Below are 25586 nucleotides of genomic sequence, written 5' to 3' on the forward strand. Positions count from 1 at the left end.
CACGGGCCTCAGGGTTTGCTGACTTAAGAGATGCGGTTATTTCATTCAATGCCACAGAAGCAGATGGAGTCACTTGCTGCTATTTAGGTGCCTCTATTTCTAGAGATGATTCACTGGCTTTGCCTTTGAATGCTTACTGTAAGTCCCAGGGTACAGTTAGCTGCAGCAGCTAACGTCTCATTTGATGGAAAGAGGGTGAGCACGGCTGGACTAAGTTACACACTTACAGTCTAGAGTACAGGAAAGAGCATCGTGCCACGCTGCCTGCCGTTCACCTGGTACCTAGAGAGGCTGCTTATCCTCTCAGCGCCTCAGCATGATTTCTAGACCAGGGTTGCTACAAGGACCAGTGGGATCAAGACATGGAGTAACTTGTAACAGTACCTGCCACACAGGAAGGGCAGAAGCATATCCTAAAAATGTTTTTAAGGGAAACTACAGTACAAAAAGTAGAAAGCTTGACTTATAGTATTTATTTTATAGTCTCAGTAGAATAATTATAACATAGAAGAAATAATAACATGCAGGCAATGGAGCCAAGGAATTGAACAGCTTATACTATTTCCTTATATCACATGGAGAGATTTTTAAAGTTGTCTTATTAATACAGAAAAAGAACGTCCTTCAGAAAAGCCTACTTATTGTAACTTACAAGCTGTTCTTCCATTTACAGAGCTGCAAAACTGAATGCCTTCAGAGTTCACACACCCTACTTTATTCCTTTGTTTGTGATATCATCCTAAAAACAGAAACAATCTAGGGTGATGTCTCTCGAGGGAAAAAGAGGTAACATTGATTAGTTCAAAAAGGTCAAAGACACAGTATATTGTTTTGCAAGAAAAAACAAGATTATGATGCCAGCAAAGACTCCAGTAGTGATGTTAATTAGAAAATGTTAGTAACTAGTGAAAAAATGTACATGAAAACTGTTGGCAACCAGCAATTTAGAAGAAATCCATTGATTTACTTGTGGGCAGGAAAATGGAGGCAGTAAGTGGACCTGGCACGGTGGTGCAATCCTTTAATGCCAGGTCTAGGGAGGCAGAGGCAGGTGCATCTTTGTGAGTTTGAGGCCAGCCTGGCGTACACAGTGAGCCTCAGGACAGCCAAAGGCCATAGTGAGACCCTGTCAGGTGGAGAGAAGAAATGAAATCACAATTACAAGACAATAAAACAAGTGCCTAAAAGGAAACTAGTGTTTCCTTTAAACAGCACCATTTCTTTCAGTTTAATGACCCAGATGGGAGGTGTTAAAAGTTTCCCATAGAATACATGGCTGGAGATTGACTAAGAACAGCCCTCCCTTCCTACAGTATGGTCTCACTTGTCATTTCTACCCACGATGTCTCCTAAGCAATACACTGCTGCTTGCCACGCTCTTCAGTTAGCTTGTTTCATGGGCCTACAAATAACTATTGAAAAGTTAAAGTCATAGTAGTCCCCCAGATATTACTACTGGATAAAATCATGTATTTAAAAATATCCCTAAAGAATCATTTTGACTTGCAAGAAATCAATGACTTAAAAGTCTATCTTACTGATAGTTATTTAACTGAAATTCAGGACATATAAATTATGTTACCTAGTTAATTAAACTTTATTGCAACCCTGTACAAGTAATTGTTTTAAAGTAATACTTTCATGAAAAGTGAGAAAATAACAAAGGGCAAGATTAGCAATTCAAAGTCAATGGGGATTTAAGCCAGTATCCAATAGATTCCTCAATTCATCAATGTGATGTCACGAGAGATATGCTAAGTGACTTAGATAGTGACAAAGGTGAATATAGCTGCTATGACTCTTCAAAGTTGGTGTATGTGTGTGTGTGTGCGTGTGTGTGTGTGCGCGCGTGCACGTGTGTGTGCATGCGTAGAGAATTAGTTTATCTGTCTTTTGGAAGAAATTTGAACCCATTATGCAAAAAATTAAAGGGTATTTCTTTTTTTAAAATGTGAGTACACTGTTGCTGTCTTCAGATACACCAGAAGAGGGCATCAGATCCCATTACAGATGGTTGTGAGCCACCGTGTGGTTGCTGGGAATTGAACTCAGGGCCTTTGGAAGAACAGTCAGTGCTCTTAACCACTGAGTCATCTCTCCAGCCCCTGCTGACCCCATTTCTTTCTCTCAGGAAACGTTTTAAACCATTGGGTTTGGTAAACAGTGGCTCTGGCTGTAGGAAAGCAACAATTTAATAAATGAATATGTCCTTATGGAACCCGCATCTGTACAGTCACTGAGCATCTCACTTGAAAGAGATAACAGATGTAACAAGTTGAGTAAGGAGCTATTACATACTGAACAGACAGTCATATAACATTTAATCGCCTCATCGAGTGTGTTTTCGTGGCATGCAATTTCTTACTTGGGGCATTATGCTAACACTCAAAAAAGTGTTGCATTTTGGAGCATTTCTGATTTCAAATTGTGGAGTGCCCAGATTACCATATTATGTATAATGAGAAGCCGTTCCTAATAACTATGACAGGTAAGGACTTCAATGACTTGGTGTATGCCACCGGTCCTTCCCAACAGTCATACTACACTATGATATCCTAACAGCTGTTCCAATCACCATTTTATAGACTGGAAACTGAGTCTTAAGGAACTGAAGATGAAATACAGCCAAATCACATACGCGCCACACAGCACACAACAGAAGCTCAGCCTGGTTTCCTGACTGAAATCCGCTTCCGAGTGGATGTCCACTCACGTCTAGCAAATCAACCAGACTGTGTGCACAAACACTGACAGGTGCATAGAAACAGACAATCATGCTGCTCACAGGAAGGCTAACTAGTGCACCTTCTCTAGAGGTCAGCTGCTGTGATCACATGTCAGACAGTGTTTAAAATATGGGCTGGAGAGATGCTTCAGTAGTTAAAGTTTCCAGCATTTGGTTCAGGTGACTTGCAAGTGCTTCTAACTCTAGCCCTAGGGTATCTGACACATCTTCTGGTCTCTGAAGACCCCTGTACGCTTGTGTGCATATACTCACACAAATGCACATGGTTTAAAAATGACAAAAATAAAAATGAAATTCATAATGAAGATACGATGGGCACAGAGCTCTATACAAAGACATTTGTTCCTCTATTTTTTATTATGGGGAAAAATATCGAAATCTATGTGTCCAGAAATGTATCCATTTCCTGTAGGCTTTCCTGGTTGGTAGCATGCAGGTTTTCTTAAGAAACCCAAGTAATCTTCTTTTGTCTGTGATATCAGTTTTAATGTTTCTTTTGTATTTCTTATTTGAGTTTTTTTTTTAAAAAAATTGTAATATCTGAATATGTTCAATGTCATCCAGGCAGTAAAAAGAATCCCTTAAAGGAATATGAAGGGCAGAAACTATAATGTTCATACATTTTTAAAAGGTTGTTCTTATAATGATTAAAGGAATGTTAAAGTAAAAACAAGAGCCTAACATTTTAAGTTATCTTCAGGTGAAAATTATAGATGTTTTCATTATTATTTTACACCTTTCCTACGTCTTACAAATATGGTAAAACAGGCCAAACTATCATTCTGCAATTTTAATTTTAAAAGATAGGTTGAAGTAGTAAAAAAATAATTGAATTTAGGAAACATCCCAGTTTACTGAGTGAGTCCTCCGTGTGGACTCGGACTGACTTTAAACTCATGACTTCTGTGCTACTCCAGGTACTTACTTTGTCTTAGCAAAACCAGGAATAGTTCATCTATAAAGACCATTGTATATTTCAAGTTGTTTATAGCTGTACTAGTCATCTTAAAATTGTAACTAAAATCCCAGAAAGTAATGCCTAAGATCAACTCAACCAGGCCAAAGAAAATGACACAAATATTTAAAAAGGGCAAGCTCCAATGAGATGGCTTCAATTATATAAGCAAACCATTTAATGTAAGTGTATAAAACAACTAAAATAAATTATGAAGTAAACGCCAAGATCTGAAACAGGCTGAATCTCAGAAGAGGATAGAATGAAGCCCACATAACTTTGAATGGGAAATGAGTACAGATGACTAAGAATGAAACTAATTTTAGCTTCATCCTAAAAGACAGAAAGGAATAGATGTAAAGGATTTTTGAAAAACCTAAAAATATAAGCTTACAAGTGTGTAACAATAAAAGCTTAGTTTTACATCTGGTGACTTTGGTTCCTCCCAACTAAAAGTCAAGGACTAAGTAAAAAGCAAAATAAATAAAACCTCCTGTCCAGTATCAAACCAACGATACTGTTACATGTATTTCAATGCCTTGGGGTTTAACAGTCTCTCTCTCTCTCTCTCTCTCTCTCTCTCTCTCTCTCTCTCTCTCTCTCTCTCTCTGTGTGTGTGTGTGTGTGTGTGTGTGTGTGTGTGTGTGATGTGTGATTAGTGGAGGTCAGAGGACAAAGTGTGAGAGAGTTTTCTCCCTCAGCTTTGTGGGTTCTTGATTTCAGACATCAGGCTTGGAAGCAAATGCCTTTGCACACTGAGCGGTCCTAACAGTCCTCATTTATTATTTTGACCCAGTAAAAGCGAGGCTACAAAGTAGACAGTGTTTGGTGGGTAGAAACAGAAATAAAGTTAAGATTCTTACTTAGAGTGAGTCCCAGAAATGACAGGGTTAGGGCTAGCTGATGTCAGAGGCCTCATATGCCTTTTCCATACAATTCAAACCTTCAGTCTTCAACCTATATATCTTAACGTCCTCCACCAGATGTATCCAAACTTCTGACACAGTAACACACAACATTATTTGCATAGCTTGAAAACTACACAATGGAATTAACAAAACAAATGAACAAACCCCCCATATTTGAAGCAAATCTACAGTGCAGTGTTGGGCTCCATTCTTAGCCATCCTGGGTCTCGTGTGAGGAGCAGGCTGGCGACCCACCCAGTCGCTGACTTTTTCGGTACAAGGCTGGCTTGCTACCCTCTATTCATAATGCAGAGCTGATATCATCTGCAAAGTGGAGAAAGTGAGTGATGGTGTCATTAAGGAGTAGCTACTGACAGAGAAGACTTAAGTCAACTTAAAGAACTCCTGGCATTTACCACGACTCACACAAACAGCACTGTGCAGAGTTGTGTACGTAAGTCTCAGTCACCTGAACCACCAATTTGTCTGTGCACGCTACTGTGCTCGCAGGAGGCCACAAGGCAACCTGTGAGAGCTGAGTCTCTCCTTCTACCTTGTTGGTCCCATCAATCAAATCTAGGTCTCCAGGCTTGGCAGCAATCTTACCATCCCAACTGTCAAAAGATTTTAAAAGTTAATCTTTAATCAATGCATGATGAGATCAACCTTCTTACTTGTTTGTTTGTTTTTTTAAAGACAGAGTTTCTTGGGGAAGCTTTGGCTGTTCTGGAACTCACTCTATAGACCAGGTTGGCCTCAAACTCAGAAATGCACCTGCCTCTGCCTCCTGAGTGCTGGGATTACAGGTGAGCACCATTACTGCCCTGCAGCCTTCTTACTCTTTGCTAATGGGTTACCTATCAATTCAACTTGTGGGAAAAAAATGTATTCTTTTCCATCACCGTGCCTAGAAGTACATTCTTAAACCACAGACACAAAACAAGTTTTTAATGAGAAATTCAATAAAATAAATCCGATTGATATCAGGGAGCACACATGCCTGAGAGAAGGAGGATGGTTACATAAAATAACATTGTTGAAAAGAAAGCATTTGAAGTATAGTCAAAACCATAAGTAAATCCTCCCTGCACACTATTCTAGGAACCAGAAGGAGGGATTGACTCTTTAAACAATGTAACTCCACATCTACCGGAAAGTGGTCTGTCTGCCTTCTTAAAACTGAATGCCCTAGAAGGAGGATCCCACCTTAACAGTAACAGGCAAATCTCTGGTGAGTTACAGAGATCCTAATATTGCCAAGGCAGGAATGTAGCATGGCTGCCTTTGAAACCCTCATCCTACCATTGTTAACTGGAGAGGAACTGCTGCAGGTCTATGAGGCTTACTAGTACTTAAAACACACTAAGCTTTTCTGCAATAGCTGGTGCCGTGCAGGTGCAGGTCAAACTCTAGGCTCTCAATAGTTAAAGGCTAAACCTGGAATCTTCCTTCAAGAAATGTTAATTATTCACTCATTTATTACTTTTCTTCCTAATACAAGCAATACCATATGACTGCCACATGCCACAGACCCTGGCCCACCCACTGTGCTTTCCAGCCAGAGTCCTAGGACACGACTCTCACTTAGTGCTATCTACTTGAACGGAATCTGGAAGCCGTACATGAAATCTGAACTTCTCACTTCTTCATTCGCAAGTGCTTAAGGGGTTTCCATTAAGCACTATGTTCTATCTGCCCTCCAGAGGTTAGGGCCCTTACTCTACACCTAAATAATTATTATTTAACAATGAAACAGAAGTATACTAACTTTAAATGAGCAATAACTGGAAGATCAGTTATTTATAATTTTACATTGTAATATTAAAAATATTTTTAAAACAATCCAATCAACACATTGTTTCTTTAAAACGTCTAATCGGAATGCAAAAGCACTGCAGCTCTTCTACACGTGAAAGCGAGTCACCAAGCATATACGGACAGCAAGACTGAGACATGTGCAGTCGTTAGATGCAGGCACCATGGGACTCTTGCTAGACAGACGAGGTAATTCAATTTTGGACTAGAAAAAAATGTTAAGGATAATTTTATATTAACCACTTGGGGTCCAATTTGGCAGTTGCAACCCATTAACATGTCTCCAGAGAGGCCCCAAATATAAAACAGGATATTTTTATTATGATCATTTAAAAAGACGGTAAAAGGAAGTGAGTAATAAAAGCAACCCCCAGCATATAAACACTCCAAGTTTCTATTTTCCATTATACCAAAATAATTCCATTAGACTTTCATTATTAAATAGAAGTTAAAAAAAATATCGATCTCTTTGTTGTTATTCACTCGGGTCGTAGGATAGGAATCAGTGTTCCAAACCCTGGCACACAGTAGGTCCCAACTTCAAACCCAAATATCAAAGAGAAAAAAAATGCTCATTTATTCTGTCTATGTCTCCTCTTTTGTTTTGTTGCTCTGTTGCTTATTTGGAGACAAGGATGCAAACACTATAGTCCTGACTAACCTAGAATTTGCTAGACAGACCAAACTGGCCTAGAACTCAAGAGATCTGCCTGCTTCTGCCTCCCAAATGTTGGGACTAAAGGTGTGTTTATTCTTCTTCATGGTCAGATACTAGAAGAACTGCAACTGATTTCTAAAGCAAAAGCGGTTCTTCAAGAAAAATATTCAAATATGTCAAGTCATGAATTCAGATTCAACCAAACAGGTCGTTTTGATGTCTTTATGGTACCTTCAAGTGGATAGATTTACAATGCTGAAGTGCAAGAACAGAAGGAAACATCGGAAAAGTGCATGGGCTTGGGCTTGGAAGAAGTCAGAGACTACCAAGATTTAAGAAACTGTAAGCAAAATCAATTAATTACACATGTAAGAGACTAAATAAACTTAGGCTATATCCTTGTTCCTCTGATTTTGTTTGATACATCCTCCTACCCATCCCTGGCTAGCCTCGAACTTAGGATCCTGTTGCATTAGCTGAGTGCTGGGATCACAGGCATGTGTCTCACTGCTTCTAGCTGTATAGTCTTTTAAAGTGGGTCTGGGAAAGTCAAAAAAAAGAAAAAAAAAGGTAAGGTACATCTCCTGGTTTCTGTTTATATTTGAAGTAGAGACAAAAATCTCAATAAGAAAATGAGTGAAGAAACTGTACAACTTTCTCAGATTTCTAAATATACAAAGCTTAGGCCCAGTTATCTCTTCATCTATTCTAAGGCGGTTAAAAAAAAAAAATCCGAATCAATAAGCGCCTGATGGAGCTGGAGATACTCCAAGACAGTCTGCAACCAATAGGAGAACTTTCCTTAAATGTGGATTACGGCTTCATCTCTTTATCACAAAACTGAGAACACAAACCCCCAGTGTTAACGGATACCCAAAGCAGCAGGAGACCCAGTTAGAGTAAATCAGTGCTTGGAAGCAACCGCTGTTTCTAAGGATTTTAAGGGACAATAAAGGATAAAACAGCGTGAGGAGGGAAAGCGGGATTCATTTCTCCAAGTTAAGTAACACCTTGTCGCTCACTGGGAGTTAAAAATGAGCCCAGCTGAACATGGGCGCGGGCTTTGGGCAGGAGGCTGAGGACGGCGACCAGGCGAAGGGTGAAAGGTTGGTTTCCCTAGGACTCGCCAGAGGACGGCAGGAGAGATGGCTAATGAAAGCGAACGGCGGGGGGCAGGATGGAGATGCCGGGTGATGCCTCACCCCACGAGCACGCGAGGGTCCGAGCGGCAGGATCACAGCCGTGGGTCCGTTTCCCTCGGCGGCGCCCGGGCCCGCCTCCATGTTCGCTGGCCCTGGCCCTGGCCCTGGGGCGGGCGGGAGCTACTGGACCGGCGTTCTAGGCCGCCGGGCCCGGCCTCGCCTCGTCGAATTCCCCACGGGGCTGGTGCCGCCCGCGGGCAGGATGCGCTCAGCTTTCCCGCTCGGCGTTCCCGGGAGGTGGGCGCTGCGCCACTCGACCTCGGGGGTCGGAGCCGCTTGGGCCTGGAGTTCCCTGAGCGCGGCCGCTCCGGCCCCGGCGGAACCAGAGCTCGGCGCTCGGGCGCGGCCTCCCCTGCCCCGCGGGCCTCCCGCGCCGCTCGCTCGGGGAGCACGCCGCACTGAGGGCGCCGAGGAAAGGCTAGCGCGGCCGCCCGGCCCTCCTCACGCCCCGCGGGCCTCCGCGCCACCCACCTGCAATGTCTTCTCCGCAGCCATCACGGCATGCTCTGGAAGCCGGGCCGGCCCCGGGCCCCCTCCGCCAGGCGGCCGCCTCTCCCCTCAGCACCCGGCCGCCGCGGCCGCCGCTAGGGCTCGGGCCGAGCGGGACGCTCCCCCATGCCGCCGGCCCGCCCGCACCGCCGGCGGACCGCACGCCAGGGCCGCGGCTCTCAGGCGCCCCGGGGCTCTGCTGCCGGCCGCCGCGCTCCTCGCTCGCTCGCTCGCTCGCTCGCCCGCCTGCCCGCCCCGAGCCGCTGCAGCCACTGCGTGCCGCGTTCCTCCCCTCCGCTCTCTTGACTTCCTTCGCCGCCACTGGAGCGGAGCTTGGCAAACCAGCACCTGCTGCTGGAGAACGCCGAGAACTGAAACAGGAAACCCTAAGCCAGTGGGGGGAAACCCGGGAGGCGTGGGGAGGGGTGAGGGGAGCTGCTGAAACCTGTCGGGCTCTACCGAGCCTCCTCCCAGCCCGTGCATTCCCCTCCTGGCCCAACCCTAGAGTCCCTAGTCCTCTCCCCAACAACAGCTCCGGTCCCCAGCCTAGCCCCCAAAGGCGCCTCTTGTGCTGGCCACAGCATCTCCACCTTGCACCAGACCAGATCATGCCCAGGGCAGTCAGGGATATCGACGCCTTGCTTTCTCGGGGCATATTATTTGTTTGTTGACTTATTAATACTTTGAAATGGGGGGTGAGGGCAAACAAAGCACCACACCCTGCGTACTAAAGACCACTAAGGGAATTTAAACAAATGAAGCTGCAGGGAATTCACCCTTTGGGAAGGGCTTCCTTCTGCTAGGAAACCGGCTTTGCTGGAAATGGCAATCAATGTCGGAATTGAGGTTATACCCAAGATGAACTCAGATCACTTTAGGTTAAGAGCAGGCAGCCCTGTGTACCGAGGTGCACACCTGTGAATAGCCCTGAGCCCTGAGCGTTCCCAGTCCTGTTTCAGAGAAGCGACCTACACCTAGAGCAATCTAGGTCAACTTCTCAGGAATGCTCCCACCGCCTTACTCGCCTGCTTATGGAAATGTTATTAGAGTCTTACTTCTTGCCCTTGCAGGCTGCATCTAGTTCTGAAACAGGAGGGACACTACGGTGCATATGCCATCCGTCATCAGTAGTATACTTATCTCGTGAAATTGCCACCATAGCCAGGTGAGCTGTTAGGCACCAACTTATCGTCAGATTATCCAAGTTCTAAAACTATACAACTTAGATTAGAAGAAAGATCCCTATGCGATGACGCCTTTGGTTACACGTTTCACCTCTTTTAGAATTGTTGACGCCCTTTCTGAATTGTTTTCAATAGGACGTAGATGATTTAAGTCCGGATCCCTGGCTACTCAATGTTCTAGTATTCATGATGTTTATTGAAACTCAAACGGTATAGTTTAATGTTTCTTTTAGTTTTACAAAACCGAAACCCGCCTTCATGGCTCCGTTGAGCAGCACATCTATCCCCATTGCATCATTTTGCACTTTAAGTATTGAGGAGGTCCCAACTGAGAGCATCCTTCCCATGATGCCCACGGGCACTCTCAGCCTACGAAAGCAGAGTGTCTTACTAAGCCTATTCTGTACTTTTGGCAGACCAACTTTGGGGCCTATTCAATAAGGTTGCAGGCAGGGGGTTGGCATCCATCGGCCACAGTTTTAGATAACATTGGAGACCCCAGGAACACTAGCAATCTGCTCTCTGCAGCAGGTCAGATTTTTTGGCAAGAAGGATCGAGTACTCCGGGAAAGCCGCCCCTGTGCACTCCGCCAAACCTACAGATCTCGAGCAGGACTAAGAGAACGGCAGGGACTTAGAAAGAATTTGGCTGGCAGACAAGTAAGTAGCAGCCTTACTGCATGACTTTAGTGACTCCAGGGGGTTTCTCCATTCTATTATGTACTGCCTGCACAGCCTCCTTCTTATCCTGCAATTGACTCAGCCAAGTTCTGGTGAGTGTGGATTGAGCTTAGCTGGAGATTGGGTCGCTGTGTTATGTACTTTGGAGATAAGATGAATTTCAGCTGTAAAAGCTAGTAGTCATTGGATGATTACAAAATTCCAAATACTAGTCTTTTTGTGTGCTTTCTTGTTTCATGCCCACAAAACCCATGTTGAGGATGGCCTGCCATACCTCCCTCCCCTTTTTGCAGATGAGAGAACCAAAACCAGAATTACAGTCAGTAGATTACCAAGAGAGCAAGGAGTACAGTTTAGGCAGTTTGACTCGAGAATTAAGAGCCGTTGTATGAATAAGATGCCATAGCTGCCCTATAATCTTGTTATCTAGCCAGGGAGAGAAGAACATCCAAAGGAAACCCTGAGCTTTGAAAAGGGAAGTCTGAGGCAGACTGTGATGGGTGACTAGTAGTCTAATGACTATGGAGAAAAGAAAGATCATATCCAAGGACAGCATTCACAAACAGCCAGGGGAATCTGGGGGAACAGAGAGTCAAGGAAAAGGCTAGAGAGGAAAAGAAGGGTAGAGTCATAGATTCTGTAAAGAGAAAGGGGGAGAGGGGAGGGAGGGAAGGGAGAAAAGGAAAGAGGTACACATGGATATTTGGCTCCATGTAGCCCACTAACCAGTGGAGAATCTGTGACAGATTTCAGAAGATCATGTAGAAAATGTCTTATTTTAGGAAGACAAGGCTGTGATATTTGTTGGATGGTTGGAAGGGAATGGGAAGCAAATCTTGATTCTCACATGGTAGAAGAACGAACCTGAACTAAGGATGTAAACAGCAAGGTGAGAGGGGAAAGGAAGACACGTGTTACCGTTAAGTGTAAGCTGAAGAGGCCTCATACATGTGTGTATACACACACACACACACACACACAGACACACACATAGACACACACAGACACAGACACACACACATAGACACACACAGACACACACACAGATACACACAGATACACACAGACACACACGGACACACACAGACACACACAGACACACACACACAGACACACACACAGACACACACACGGACACACACAGACACACACACAGACACACACACAGACACACACAGACACACACACACAGACACACACACACAGACACACACACACACACACACAGTGGAGAAATGGAATTGAGCGGGGTTGGGGGTGGATGGAGGAATGGAGGAGAAGCAGTCACATGAGTGAGTGTGAAACCTGAAGGAAAGACAAAGGGTAGGAGGGAAGGAATGACTTCTAAAATCCAGAATTATTCTGTTTTAAATGTGCAGTTGAGAGAAAATCGGGTTCTGTATATAGGAATGTCATAGTATTATGGATGGGAGATAGTTTAATCAATTTATCTGCCAATGGAAGAAAAAGATGGAAAGTTAACATGGTCTCCATTACAAAGTAATCAGGTAAGGCTGTTCATTTTTAGAAGAAAACAGTGTTGAAAGAAAATTTCTAATAAAAATACAATGTTTCAATGGCTCTGAGTTAAATGGGCTTCCTGCGATCCCATTTACGTCATCCCCTTTACCCCAAGCTATATTTCCTGGTAAGGAAGGAGAAGTATACAGGAGGATTTTCACAGGTATAGAGGAAGTTCTAATATTAAAATGAAACATCATTTAATCAGAACTTGTCCCATTGGTGAGATTGGGGGTCAAATCCTCCTTGTCTAGTAGTAAACCTTCCCTGGGTGACCGGCAAGTCTGGGACCTTTCTGCTACTCAGTTCTGGGAAGCGAATCTGTATTTTAGTTATGAATTCAAGTCTGGACCTGGAATTGCAGCATGGAATTGAAATAGATCTCAGCCTTATAAGTTTGTAAAGATCCTTTCGGAAAGAGCAGATAGGGGAGGATGGTTGTAAGAGCCATACTCCTTCCTTCAGAACCCTCTCAGGTAGACTAGCACACTCCTAGATTGGTGCTTGAATCATAAAAGGTACAATTTTAGATGCCTGTCCCACCCCACCGCTGCTTGCCTTCATCAAGGATTTCCATTTGCCCTCTACCTTACATAACAGCGCCAGAGGCTTCAAAGAGTTTCATGTTGAAAACTTGTCACATACTCCTGGCAAACGCTTCTACTTGTCCTCAAAGGTTTCCTAGAAGTGTCTGTGGGGCTTTTCTTATGGATCATTTGTGGACCTGTAGCTACAGCTGGGGTTGCAAGAGCTGTCTCTTACACCACGCCTCCACCATTTCTGCCGAAATTCTTACCTTAGGAGAACCGAGGTCAGTAGTTTCCTTCAGTGTGCCTTCCTCTTCAGCTCTTGAGCCAACAATCTCTTCCTCTAGCTGACGGCTTCGCTCGCACAGCTTCTATATCCTTTAGGGAAGTCTGTAATTCCAATAACCTACAAATAAAACCTAGCTGCATTCACCCTCATTACTCCATGAAAACTATTTACTAAGCACATGCCCTGTGTAAGACCCGCAGGGGTATACGGCGTACACTTGGCCAGTGAGTGAGTCTCGGGGCGTGGCTACAGCTGCTTATTAATGCTGCGTTCTTAGGGAAGGAAACTAGAAGACGTGAGATACGCGCTGCTGACCAATCCCAGGACTTCATTTTTTCTTATGGGTAACCACAAGATTCCATAGCAGCTGTTTGACTATTTCCTCCAGCATTTGACGGAGCCCATCAAGGAAAGCCACCAAGGAACCACAGGAGCAAAGTTTTCTGTACGCCAGTGCCATACCATGTCCGGTTTTCTCTCTGAGCTGGAACCACAGCATCGTTTTTACCACGCTTGGCAAACACGGGGTATCTGAAAACACGGAAGTATTCTGCTATCTCGTGGAGGACAAGACTACAATCCCACTGCGGTTTACACGGCCCAGAACTTTTAGAGGTTTTTCTCTCCAGATGGGATTTCAGGTGAATGGAAATGTCTTCCTCACCTCTGCAGTCACCTGCTATCCCAGAAGGAAACCCGCACTTAGAATTGTAAATATGTAAAATCAAGCTAGCTGAAAACAGCGCCAAAGGGTCCTGTTGAAAGATCATTAACTAGTATTATTTGCAAATCTAAAAACAAGACAAATAAAAAAAAATATGGTTGGCTTAAATGCACACCAACGGGAGAATATTTAAATTAATACACGCTTCCCATTCATTGGCTGTTCAAGAATAGAGTTGCTTTATGTCTACGGAATAAGCTTCAAGATAAGTTGCTTACTGGAAAGGAAAGGTAGAAAATGCTTAGCTTTTGGGTAGGGGGAAATCTATGATGTGCATAAGCATATGATAGCTCTGATGAACACCCAACAGACCGGGGACACTGGCTACTTGTGGATAAAAGGTCTGAAGAACTGGAAGGAAAGGATAGAAGAGAGATTTTGTGGTTCTGTGTACTTACAGTTTTTGAATTTTAAGTTGTATATGTAAATGCACCGTTCAAAAACACTATTTAAGACAATTTTTATTCATAATGGATCTTTTTGTCGATATGATCTTTCTGTTGAATTCCATAAATAGGTGTTTTTAAAGTAATAGAAAGAATTCCAACTTTACACATGGTTGTAGGAATGCAAATTAGAGTAGCCACTATGGAAATCAAGGTTCCTCAAAAAACTAAAAGTAGAACTACTAAATGACAAAGCTATTTCACCACCCAAAGAGATGAAATGAGCACACTATAGAAATACTGATATACCTGCAGAATTAGCCTAGATGCCAATCGATAGATGAAACGGATGAAAAATATGCTGCACACTCAATGGAGTATTAATTTACATACAGTGAGAATAAAATCATGTTTATTTGTAAAGAATAAATGGAACATAAGAGCATTACGTTAGGCAAAACAAGCCAGACTTAGAAAGACAAATATTGCATTTTTCTCTTATAGACTGAAACAAGTTTGAGGGGTTGGGAAGGAAGGGGGAAGAGAGATTGATTGATTGAGTCAAGAAGAAGGAGAACTATTTGGGGAGAAGAAGAAGACAGGTGGGAATAGGCAAGGGGTTAACAAGTGAGGAAATTGGTAAGATCAAAGCATGCTATATGCCTGTATGAATATAGCATAATGAAACCACTTAGTTGGTACAATTAATATAGATTAATAAAAAAAAAAAGAAAGAAACTGTTCTCAGTGACAAGGATGAGGAAGTGAAGGAAGCCCCGTGAGTTGCACGCGTGGAGTCTGGGGCTTCCCAACAAGGGAAAGATTTCCATGATCATGTGGAAGGGGAGATCCCAAGATTGCTTAAAGATTCCCAGACAGAATTAATGGATTAGTCACAGTGCTTACAACTTAGTTGCTAAAACTCTAACCTCAGATTCTAAGAGTTTTTTTTTTTTTTAAAGGAACTACTTAATTAAGGGAAACATTCTGGGGATGTTCTCACAGCCAGAGTCTGGGAGGAAGTGCTTATAGATAAGCCAGAGAGGTCTCAGGGCAAGTTAGATATAGGTTCAAGCAGACTGAGCATGTGTGGCTTTTCGTAATGCTTACCCCCGAGAATTCTGTTTGCTCACACCATTGTCCTCTGGTATCACAGTGTAAGCCCCACTGCTTTGGCTTACTCCCCAAAGGTCTTCAATTCTTTTGTCACGGTAGGAATGCAACAATGGAGTTTGCTCTAGAGAGTTGGACACCCCAACATTCCAATCTGTGGCTACTGATTTCTCTTCGATCTGTTGGGAGGTAGTGAAGGCATGTCCATAGGAACCAGGACTCAGGGTTGTAGCCTTGAAAGAAGCCAAGGTAAAAAATTCAAATCTCAAACCAAATAGAAAATCAGAAAAATCACCAAGCGTGGGGGAAATGAGAGGAGGAGTTAACTACTGAAATATCAGGGGTGGTACAGGCCTGAAGAAGAGGAGGAAGAAGAGGAGGAAGAGGTGTTGGGGGTGGGGAGAAAATGAAAAGGATGCTGATCAGCCAGCAGATAAATGAAAAGACACCATCTTATAAACAAGCAATCAAGTGTGCAAGAAGAAAGGAGAAATCAGCCTTGTAATAAGGCTGCAAAGTCAGGAAGTGCAGGATTATCAGTGTGGTATACTGGCTGCTGAGTCACTGTGGGACCGGAGACTTCTGCAGTGGTGGGGGTGGACCCAGTCACCCTGACTTAGGGTCTAGGTTGGCTTCAGAGTCTAGGAGTGTGGGAAGATGAGTAAGCTTGGGGCTAATGTCAGACAGTTATGGGGAAAACAATCTAGATGGTTCTGAGTGCCCACTTTTAACCTCTGCGTGGAAGTCAGTGGGAAATTTACACTGTCCGTTAATTCTGTCTGAGCACTGAAATTCCAGGAGCTCCCTGGGAAGAAGAGTCTAGAAACCAGGTACAGCGATCTACACCTGTGAGCCCAGCACTTGGGGAAACTGAGACCCCAGGATTGTGGGATCAAGACCAGCCTGGGCCACTTACCGAGACACTGTCTCAAAAAGTAAAACTATCTAGGAATCAGAGATGGAGACTCCGGCCAGGCAGAAGATGCTAAGCACACCTTCATCAGTCTAGCCAGCAAGTGCCACAGCCCTACATTGGAAATGATTGGTGTTGAAAGCATGTTGGAGGTATCTTGTGAATTTAATAGTCTTTGCCAATCCCAGGGCAGGGATTGGGTGCATATGATCCCTGAAGACCTTTGTCATTCTGCCCTTTCTGTGTAGCCACTGAACACTCATGAGTTAAAGGTACAGGTGGAGTCATTTGTCTACTACTGTGTCTCTGGGCCATCATTTTGGTCTCCTTATCTGAATCAATATTGGTGGTTTTCTGAAATGCTTCTTTAGCTCTTCAGTCATCAAACAACTTCTTCTAACTTTTGGGTTTTATACACAGAACCCTGACAATTTACAAAGAAAGGCCATGTCTCCGGGCTATCCTTACGATATCTTTGTGTCGTGGTATGTATGTGTTCCTGTGGGTGTAGGTGGGGCCCAGAGATCAAGATCATATATCTCCCCCAGCTTTTTAGATGGGTGATGGGGATCCAGACTCAGGACCTTACCCTGGGTGGTGAGCCATCTCCCCTTCCCTATGAAATCTTTTTTTTTTCCCTTTTTTTAAAGGGAGCATTGTTTGCCTTAGGCAATGTCTACTTTCTGATGAAGATCTTGTTAGAGGGATCCCAGAACCACTGATCCTAGTCTGGATAGCTGCAACTCACAGATAAACACTCACATGCTTTGGCAAAGATATTGAGAGGACAGTGAGCTGCTGCTGTGGTGTGCTTCCAAAAACATGCTTCTGTGGGCCCACGCACACGTTGGAGACGGTCTTTGCAAACACTTCTGTTTTCTTAGTGGTTGATTCTTTGTGTTCAAAAGCAAGACCCTCTGGCATTTCCTCTGTAGTAAGATCCTCTGAGCACAGAGAGCTCAGCTGTGTGGAACCAGAGTAAAATTAGGAGAGGACCTTATTTGCTTTAAACTCTGGGATCATTAAGCATTCTATTGTTATTTTAAATTATAATGGATGCATGCTCCTGGTAGAGAGTTTAAAGCTGTGCTGTTTCAAAAATACAGGTCACATCTTATCCATCACCAGAATACCTTTTCACCTCCTACCTTTTCATTCTCACATCTTAGACCCGTATTTCAAGGCCTTCTTTAATTCAAGCAAAGCAGCCTTAAGCACCAGCACTAGGCTCAGAATCACAAAATTAAATAACAACAACAAAAACACACTCCATATCCTAAACTATGGCTTTGAAATCTAAGACACAACTGGAAACAAACCTAGAGAAAACATTTGATTATAAAATCAAGAGCCAAAGTTGCCAGAAGCAGGGTCTCGTTCAGTTATCTGTGATTTCCCCTAGAACTCAGTTTCTGAAATGGTCTGTATACAATGGGGGTTCCTTCAAACATTTGTTGATCACCCACCATGTGCCAAGCACTGTTTATATATACCACAACAACACCCTGAGGTCAACTTGAGAATGTCTAAGTGGAAGTCAGTTGCTTCCGTTGGTTCTGACAATTCATTTCCTATCATTCTCGGTCATTGTATACCAGTCAGGCTGGTCTCCACATTTCTTCTCTTTCTCTCTTTGGAACACTTCTTCTCAAAATGTTTACAAGGCTTTCTCTCTAATATTCTTCATGTTTCTGTTCAAATACCATCTGATTAGAGAAGATATCCTGTATGAGAACATTGTACACACTCTCCCATTATATATATTCTGGTCACTTTCAGTCCTCTTAGCATAATCTGAAAACTACGGGTCATTATATGACTGTGATTTGAGAGTTCTGGAATAGGAAAACCAATATAAAGATGGGTAAATTCTGTATTGATAAAGACTAAATAACTTTGTACGAAGCTGAATGGTCATGTAAGAATAGAAGTTTGCTTATCTGTAGATGTAGATGGGTATGGTAGAAAGCAAACAGCTGATAGTGTGATTAGGACACATCACAGGAAGCCCAGACAGAGGTAGATCCAGAGGTACATTCTTCAGCAAAGCCTCCCATGGCACAAGAATGAAGCAAAGCAATGAGACAAGTCTTGGGCTAGCCAGAAGTCAGCTGACCTTCCCCCATCTTCACCCCAGCTAGAAGTCGGCTGTCAATGTCTCACGTTGTACTATGAACTCTTTCCTTTGGCTTCTGTGATGTAATTCTTTATGAGTAACTACCATACTTCTCCAGATTAGTCCATTTTTTTTTTTTTGCTTCTGCTGCCTATTCCTCTAAAGAATGGTTTTTTTAAACTAGTGTATGGGTGTGTGTGTGTGTGTGTGTGTGTGTGTGTGTGTGTGTCTGTGTGTGCGTGCGTGCGTGCATTCTTCTGCTAGTATACCTACACATATGCCAAAGGATGAAATAGAACTCACTAATTAGGTTAGACTGGCAAGTCCCAGAGATCCTCCTGTCTCCACCTCCCCAGCACTGGAATTAGAACATGCCCCATCACTCCCCAGCACTTTTACATGGGTTCTGGGGATCAAACTCAGGTTCCCATCTACTGCACATACACTTGGAATATACAAATAAACAAGTGAGCAAAAAGGGCTTATGAAACAGCTGGCACTATGAAGAAACAGTACAGTCAGGTTGGGAGGCTGGCTTGTGACTGGTGGTGAGCTGTCTCTTCCAAATCCTGCTTGAGCTTCTTACTTTACAGATCTAGCCATGTGAAGTACACTGTGGTGAAGCTAATGGCAAGTGAAAGAGACACCAGAGAGTATAAACTTCTTAAGGATCCTTTGTAAGAAGCAGTATATTGTGGTAAGGAAGGGGGTGGGGGGGAGAGAGAGAGAGAGAGAGAGAGAGAGAGAGAGAGAGAGAGAGAGAGAGAGGAGAGGGGGGAGAGGGGGGAGGAAGAGAGGGGGGAGAGGGGGAGAGAGGGGAGAGAGGAGAGAGAGGAGAGAGAGGAGAGAGAGGGGAGAGAGGAGAGAGGAGAGAGGAGAGAGAGAGAGAGAGAGAGAGAGAGAGAGAGAGAGAGAGAGAAGATCAAATGCTCTTGGTCTTGGTCCAAGTACAGGCTGGTTGCTTAAAGTGGGTCATGTTCTTTCCCATTTGCCTTGGATTTTATATCTTTTCCTTGTCCTATCTTGGCCCAGCCTCCCTTCTTTATCTGACTTGCCTGGCCCTTGTAGACTTTTTAGTTTGAACATGTCTTTAATGTTCTTGGTAAAACTGTATTGTCATTACCAAATGTTTTGAACCCTTGTTTACATGGACCGGCTGATCTCTCTGTCTCCAACACCCTTCTCCTAAGAACTTTATGAGGCAAGAATTGTGTTAGCGCTTCATTCCATCCCTGTGAAACTCATCTGTGTTAGATGTCCCTCTTCTAAGCACTCAGAGTCCCATGTGATCATTAAACCTCATGGAAGTTGAATCCAAATCACACAGCAAAGCTAGGATTTAAACCTACATCTGTAACTACCATGCCTCACAGGCCAAATAGCACAACGAACACACACACTGCTTAGGGCAAACCGTGACCTTTAGAAAAACACTCAATAAATGTTAGACTTGATGACAGACAATCTTGGTCACTGAGTGGCTTATGGTTAAAAGAGGGTATGGGAAGTTTTAGTAAATGAATAAGATAGAGAAACAAATTGGATACCTGGGAGGATCTTAGATATTTCTGTGTTTCTCAGAAGGCTCCTTTGGTAATGTACCAGACATTTAGTAATGATGATAATGGCATCTTTCAAAAAATAAAAAGAAGAGGAAGAATAGGGATTTTTGCAAAAGGGCTTTAGACAGGTTGAACTTGAGAAGTGTCTGGAATGTTCGACTGGACATGAGCAGGAGACTAAACCAATGGCAGCAGAATTCATCTTGTGTCATGGGCACCTTGCCCGTCATTGTTCCATCATCTCCTGACATGGGCGTCTTGCTTGATTGTTGTTTCAGCCTTCACATTATCTCTGTAATACACTGTGCTACTCAGCCTCCTGTTGCTGTAACAAACGACCCAGGACTCCCACCAGAAAGATTTTCTCGGTTCACAATTTCAGTCCATGGCTGGCTGGATCCTTTGCTTTTAGGCCTATCGCAAAGCAGAAAATCATTCAGGGAGCATGTGACAGAACAAATCTGCTCAATTCATGACATCCTGAAAGTAAGACCAGAGAGGAGAAAGAGGCTGGAGTTCCAAGGTACCTTTTAAGGTACTCTCTGAATGTCCAACTTCCTCAAAGGAATGCCCATCTCCTAAAATTGTCACTACTCCCCAGTAACACACTACTGTAAGAATCCACCAATGGACTACTGCATTGATAAAATCAGAGACCTCATGATTCATTCACATGCAAAACTCCACGTAAGAGCATCGCTCCATTGGGAGCAAAGTCTTCACCGTACAAACTTGGGGGAGATGTTTTAAATTACTACAGCCTCTTCTCCACCATCAGCTTGATGCAAACCCTTGCCTTGCCCTGTGTCTCACAATCTTTGCCAGTCACATGAGTATATGAGTAGTGTTTATCTTTTGAGTTTTCTGTGTGACTTGAGGTAATCTGTGTAAAAGACTCAGAATGCCCTTTACCAAGCAGATCAAGGAAAACCCAAGAAGCAGAATAAGGACCAAGACTGCACTGGGCCAATAAAGTTCTAGGAGCAAAGGTCTCTAGAAAAAAAGTAGTTGTCAGGTGTTAGGTAGATGAGGAACTTCCAAATACGTGATTTTTTTTCCTGTTAATACATGTTTACACAGAATAGTGAAAGACAAACTTGAACAGGGTTATTATAACCAATCAGTAATCAAAATATTCATATAGCCGTTATGTACAGAAAGGGTGAGTCAACCGGAAGTTCTTGTTAGAAAGAACAAGACTGAGCTAGAATCTGGTTTACACAAATCACCTCTGGTGAGTCAAAACTATTTGTGTCAGGCTGATGACTGGCTTTCTTGTAGGTGCCTGCTCCTGTTCAGTCACCGGGAGCTGGAGAGGTGCTACCCATCCATCCTGTACACAGAATACCGCTGAACTAGGGACCATGCACTATACACACTGTCTGCTCTACCCATCTTCTTCATCTAAACCCTCTGGGCTCTGTGGTGATAAGCACCACAGTTAACATTATAGTTAGGAGACACAGTTGAGGAAAAACAGAAGGTCTGAAGTCTGGAGGCTAGTTTTGAGTCTGAGCCGTCTAGTTTCACTTGTGATAAGCTGCATGCTTGAGCAAGCTAGTGGATCTCACTCATGCATGCCTTTTCTCTGTTAAGTTGCAGTGCTCATAATTCCAAGGGAGTTGGGTTTTGTGGTTAACTACATTCATCCCAAATCATGCGGTCACAAATAAGCTTCCTTGTTTAGTAGGTGAGACAGTTATACTTGAGTTACTTAAATGAGTTGTTAAAGGTTTTTAAGATTCTGCTTTAAAGGACACTACTCTCTGGGAATAGGATACAGATATAATTCTTACCAAAGATTTTGTCTTCTTTCAGAAGTACAGAAAAAAAAAAAAAGAACAAAATTCCTTCCATCCAGGAACAAAGAATACAGGAAAACTGCAGCAAGAAGAGTTAGTACTATCCCACTGGCTGATAAAATGCATGCGGCTTAGTGCTCTGATTTACTGTCCAAAGAGTTAGATGAAATGCAGCATAGTAGGTAAGAGTCTTCCTTTTTCTTTAAGGATTCTTCTTTTTAAAACATTAATTATGGAAGCAAAGACAGGAGAGCCATGAGTTCAGAGACAGCTTGGGCTAGATAATGCATTCCAGACTAATGTGGGCTATGTGGTGAGACCCGGTCTCAAAGAAACTCATGGCTAGGGAAGGAGTTAAGTGGCATAGGGTAAGCCCCAGGTCTCATGTCTGATCCTTGGTGACACAAAAAGCATGACTAACAAAAAGTGTATAAAATAAAAAAATAGATATATTTACATACATATTATATACTGTTTATTTATAATTTTATATATTTATTATATACTATAAATACTTTTTGTTAGTCATATTATATATTATATATATATAAACATGACATATATGCATGACATGAAGCTCAATACTTTGAACTCCAAACCTGTCCATCACTTCATCTACTCCTGAATGTAGTAACAACACTTAACTTTTATTCTCTGGGACTCTCAAACACAGAATATTTGTCAAGGCTTTTTTTTTAAATAAGTAGGACATTATGGTAAGGAGATTAGCCAAGAAAGTAGGAAAAAGTGAGTAAAATAAGGGGAAGTCCAATGCAATGAATAGGTCATCCTAGTACTCCAGAATTTCTCAGTGCATGAGAAGTGATTCCCCACACCAAACTCCCTGAATGGCCAGTAAGTGTGAGGAATGGACAGGCTGGAAGCCAAGGAACAGTGTGAAGACCTGAGACTAGGTATGAGGAAACGGCCACGTGCTTACTTACTGTTGCATGTCGGATCGCAGCCACCGCTCCTCAGAAGTACACAGTGGGGGAGAGCTCCCAAACTGAAGCAAGTGCTTTTGCTACTGCAAGGCTGAGTCCCTGTGAAGTTGCCCAGCTGTGGCGGTGTTGTTCTCTCTTCATTCTTAAGTGAAAACTGCTTTGTTTCTTACGCTATGACACTGGAGTGGAGGTTTCTGTCTGTGTCAGGTGATACAGATTTATGAGGTATCTTGCTGAGTGAGACTCACATGAGGCTTTGCTGAAACGACTCGTGAGAGGGTGTGTGACGTTTTGGGAGAGAGTATAAAGACCACTCGAGGGACCGTGACAGGGTGCTTGCATAGCTGGGCTTGCAATGCTTCGTTGGTCTCTAGTCTTCCCTGAACTTCATTTCACTGAGAGGCACACGGCAAAGAGCTCCTGGCATCCTGGCTGGTTCTGATCGCTCCTGGTGACTCATGCTGATTCAGCGGAAGCCTGGCTGTTTCTGCTGGATTGTGTGGGACACCTCTGCTCATTTGAGTTTGGTCTCTGGGCACTACTGAATTGAACTGCTGGTATTTTGACAAACGAAGATTGGAATTGCCCCCAAAGAACTACTTCTGAACAGACCCATATCCGATTGTCCTATTTACCGTCTTTTCTCCCCTACCTTTGGGCAGTGGGGGAGAAGAGGGATTAAAGTGTGTGAGGACCCTTATTAAAGGTAGGTTTAAAAAAAATCTAAGCCCATTTCACATAATAATGTTTTCAATATATTTTTAAGCAAGTCAAGATTTTACTCTCATACAATTAATTGGAGAATGTAAGTTATTTATTTTTTCTTTTTCTTTTTTTTCGGAGCTGGGGACTGAACCCAGGGCCTTGCGTTTGCTAGGCAAGCGTTCTACCACTGAGCTAAATCCCCAACCCCAAGTTATTTTTTATAATCACTGGAGTGCTAGAGAATCAGGCCAGGAGACTGTGGAGCCATCCATCATGTCTAATTCCTGGAAGTACAAAGATCTCAAGCAAATAAAGGACATACATGTCCTCTGCTGACATGCAAGATACTAAAAGCTGGTCTCACCTCCAACCTGATGCTGTGCAGGAAGTGGCCACTCGTGAAAAGATAGTTTCTGCTCTTGCCAGACAAGACTGGGGGAGGTTTATTCCCTTTCCTTTTGTGTCATTATATATTGTCTTGCTTCAAACCTATGGTGTGAGCCTTCAGTCAGAGGAGTCTAGGCCATGCTCCAAAACCTTTGCTCTAAGAGAAGCTGGGTAATTAATACCTAGTACAGTCAGTTTCTACAGTACCAGGAGGTACCTGCCTCAGGATGCTTCTCATATACAGCAATCAGGGTGAGAGGTCATGAAATAAAAACTCGAGAACTCACACACATGCACAGAGTTTTTAAGAATCTTTTAACTCCAGTAAAAAAAAAAAAAACAAAAAAAAAAAAAACCCAAGATGTTTTGGCACACAACTTCTAAGCTGTTTGATTTTAGCTCTCAAGTCTTCTAGGAAGTTCTTTAGAATTCTCCAAGGAAGTAAACACGATGTTGATTTTGTGGTGTTTTGGCCAACAATAGACCACACATAGACAATGGCGATCTTGCCTGCAGCAGAGATCCAACTCTACGCTGCTGGTTGCAGCCTGATGAGCCTCCCTGCCATGGGAGCTCTACTCATGTATTCCTGAGATCTTAACTAACAGCAGCAGGAAAGTACTCCAGGCTGAGTGAGCATGAAGCAAGGTTGGTTTTATGAAGGAAGTGATGAGAGAGGTAAGACACAGTTTAGCGTAGGCATTAAGGGAGACCTATGTTAAGCTCCCAGCAGCAGCTGCATCTGCAGTTCTGCTACTTTGGAAGCCACTTCTTCTGAAGGATGTAATTTAAAGCCAGGTTTAAAGAGTAAACAAAATGTAAAACCAAATGGCAGTTCAAAGGTTAAGTAAAACAATATGAGCTGGTTTACTTGTTCACTTTATCTGGAGGAATCCCTCTGTAAATAAAATTGTAACTAGCTTGTGAGATACATTGTTCAGATCAGGGAGGGATGATGATATTGTTAAACTCAAAGGGGCATAGGCTCTGGCTCAATGAAGGTCGCTCACTCCATGTTTTAACGCTGTCTCAGGAGCACCCAGCGTTTTCTGTAGGCAGCCTTCAGAGTGGGCTTCTGCCTGCTTTCTGCCAATCGCATTCAGTTCTTGATTCTCAGCTAATAAGAAACATAGATTGAATTCCAAGGGTACGTAGTTTCTTTCTTTCCCCTATGTCTTCTTCTTTGCTCCAGTCTTGCTGTCCTGTCTCAGTTTTGGACAATTTGATCACCCATAAACCTTGTAGTCATCGCCACAAATGCACAAAACACAAAGTCACTTAACAAAGCAGTTCTTGGGTCTCAGGCTGTGTACACAGTGTTGAAGGATGGTGATTGCATTTTCCCCCTGAGGAATATTATATAAACAGTATTTTAGTTCAAAACTTTGAACACAGAATCAAAAATCAAGGCAAGAATGGTGACGAGGGCAAGTGTTTCCTATGCAAGCGAAAGGCCCAGGGTTCAGGTCCCAGCACCCACATATCAAGCCGGGTATGGCCAAGTTGGCCTGTAACTAGGGTGTGGTAGAGAGTAGAGACAGGAGGATTGCTAGGGTTTGTAGGCCACCAGCCTTGCTCCAGGTGTAGTGAGAGACCCATTTTCTAGGGAATAAGGCAGAAAATTGCACAGCAGGATATCCAGTGCCCTCATATGGCTTCCATGCTCATGCACACACTCTCTACATACACATACACACAAACACACACGCTTAAAAAAGATCAAGGAGTCACTTCACTGCACAAATATATACTCACTAATATATAAGACATAAGATATATTCAATAAGTAACCACGGAAATAAACAGATTTGAAGTAAAGGTAATAGGATTCCTTCACACTTAGGGCACACCAAGATTAAATAGAGTCCAGAGTGATAAATAATAATGATATAATAATAATGATAATAATAACAAGAACAACAACAACAGAAGAAGACTAGAGCATTAAAGATTTTCTCT

General features: G+C 43.1%; 1 protein-coding gene and 1 long non-coding RNA gene across 4 annotated transcripts in view; both read right to left on the reverse strand.

Moving 5' to 3' along the window:
• The window catches only part of Zc3h12c (zinc finger CCCH type containing 12C), a 62659-nt gene extending 49449 nt beyond the window's left edge, over positions 1-13210 (reverse strand). The window contains exon 1 of one of the 3 annotated variants that reach the window (XM_087561951.1): positions 12956-13210. Coding sequence is in view for 2 of the 3 variants with exons in the window: in XM_087561950.1 (XP_087418076.1) it covers positions 8285-8365 (81 nt within the window). In the remaining variant the exon portion in view is untranslated. 3 annotated transcript variants of the gene reach the window in all.
• LOC148004131 (uncharacterized) overlaps positions 1-25586 on the reverse strand; it is an 876089-nt gene that overhangs the window by 373675 nt on the left and 476828 nt on the right. The gene's annotated exons all lie outside the window — the stretch shown is intronic.

This window comes from Rattus norvegicus, chromosome 8 (genome assembly GCF_021556685.1).
Source record: "Rattus norvegicus strain SHRSP/BbbUtx chromosome 8, alternate assembly SHRSP_T2T, whole genome shotgun sequence".
Lineage (NCBI taxonomy): Eukaryota > Metazoa > Chordata > Mammalia > Rodentia > Muridae > Rattus > Rattus norvegicus.